Consider the following 1068-nt stretch of genomic DNA (forward strand, 5'->3'; position numbering starts at 1 on the left):
CCCACTCACTCTTAGTCCCCGTCTCCCTTCCTCCACCCTTCCTCAACCTCCCTTCCTACCCACATCAGTTGTACATACAAATAAACTTTCATATATCATCCATGCGTATATGATTACGTACATGCAAGTGTACACACCCGCCCACCAGCACTTTTTTCCGTTTCCCAGAGTTGAGTTCTCGCGTAGGGGAGGGCCTTATGCTTGTACTGGTCGGCAACAAGTGCGACCTTGATCAGTGCAGAGCAGTGGCCAGGGATGTCGCCCAACAATATGCTGCTTCTATAGGTGCTATTTTCCTAGAAACTTCCGCTATGGACGAAACAGGTGAGGATGTAGATGGGGAAGGGGATATGTGGAGAGAAAGGGATAAGGGAAAGAGGCTAGGGAGAATGAAGGAGGTGTAGATGGGATAGGGAGAAAGTGAGGACCAAAAGAGAAGGTTGATAATATCAGCGAAAGAGGATAGGAAGAGCTGAATAATTTTAACTGTATCGTGATAAATAAATGAATTAGTCTTTGAAAATGAAACGATTGCCAATAAAAAAAATCAAAGTGAAATCAGATAAAACTGCTTAAGGAAGTAAAAGCGAAAAAAAAGACAGATAAAACCACCTATCTCTCCAGCAAAATATTTTTTACTAGCTACTTTGTTTTTTTTTTCTCTTACAGGAATTGAAGAAATGTTCGAAATCGTCGCGACAGAAATGCTTCGAAAAGCTGATGAAGTAGACCCTATGGTCCATTTATATTCCTCTGAGGTAAGTGCAGGTGGAGTCTGAGCCTCTTTTGTTTTTTTGTTTGTCAAAGGGAAACGGCCTTTAAATTTCTACTGCTTTTTACCTTGTCTGTTTTTCAAGGGGAACACATTTTAAATTTGCTTGGACTTGAAGTGAATCTGCTTTCTACTTTGCTTTTTGTTTGGGAAAGGGACGCCCTCTAAATTTGCTTGGAGTTAAAAAGGATCATTTATTTAAATCACGTAAATGTTACTTCTAGAGTTAATGATATAGTGTAAAGTCTCAGAATGTAGGGAACTCCACGGTGACGCATTCTTTCAAATGTGTTGTG

The 1068-nt window shown here is 40.4% G+C and overlaps 1 protein-coding gene across 1 annotated transcript in view; it reads left to right on the forward strand.

The window, feature by feature from the left end:
* LOC119590675 (ras-like GTP-binding protein RYL2) overlaps positions 1-1068 on the forward strand; it is a 6760-nt gene that overhangs the window by 4854 nt on the left and 838 nt on the right. Inside the window, exons 4-5 of the mRNA XM_037939360.1 lie at positions 169-324; positions 670-758. Coding sequence (XP_037795288.1) covers positions 169-324; positions 670-758 — 245 coding nt within the window. The remainder of the gene's footprint in view (positions 1-168; positions 325-669; positions 759-1068) is intronic.

Source organism: Penaeus monodon, chromosome 27 (genome assembly GCF_015228065.2).
Source record: "Penaeus monodon isolate SGIC_2016 chromosome 27, NSTDA_Pmon_1, whole genome shotgun sequence".
Classification (NCBI taxonomy): domain Eukaryota; kingdom Metazoa; phylum Arthropoda; class Malacostraca; order Decapoda; family Penaeidae; genus Penaeus; species Penaeus monodon.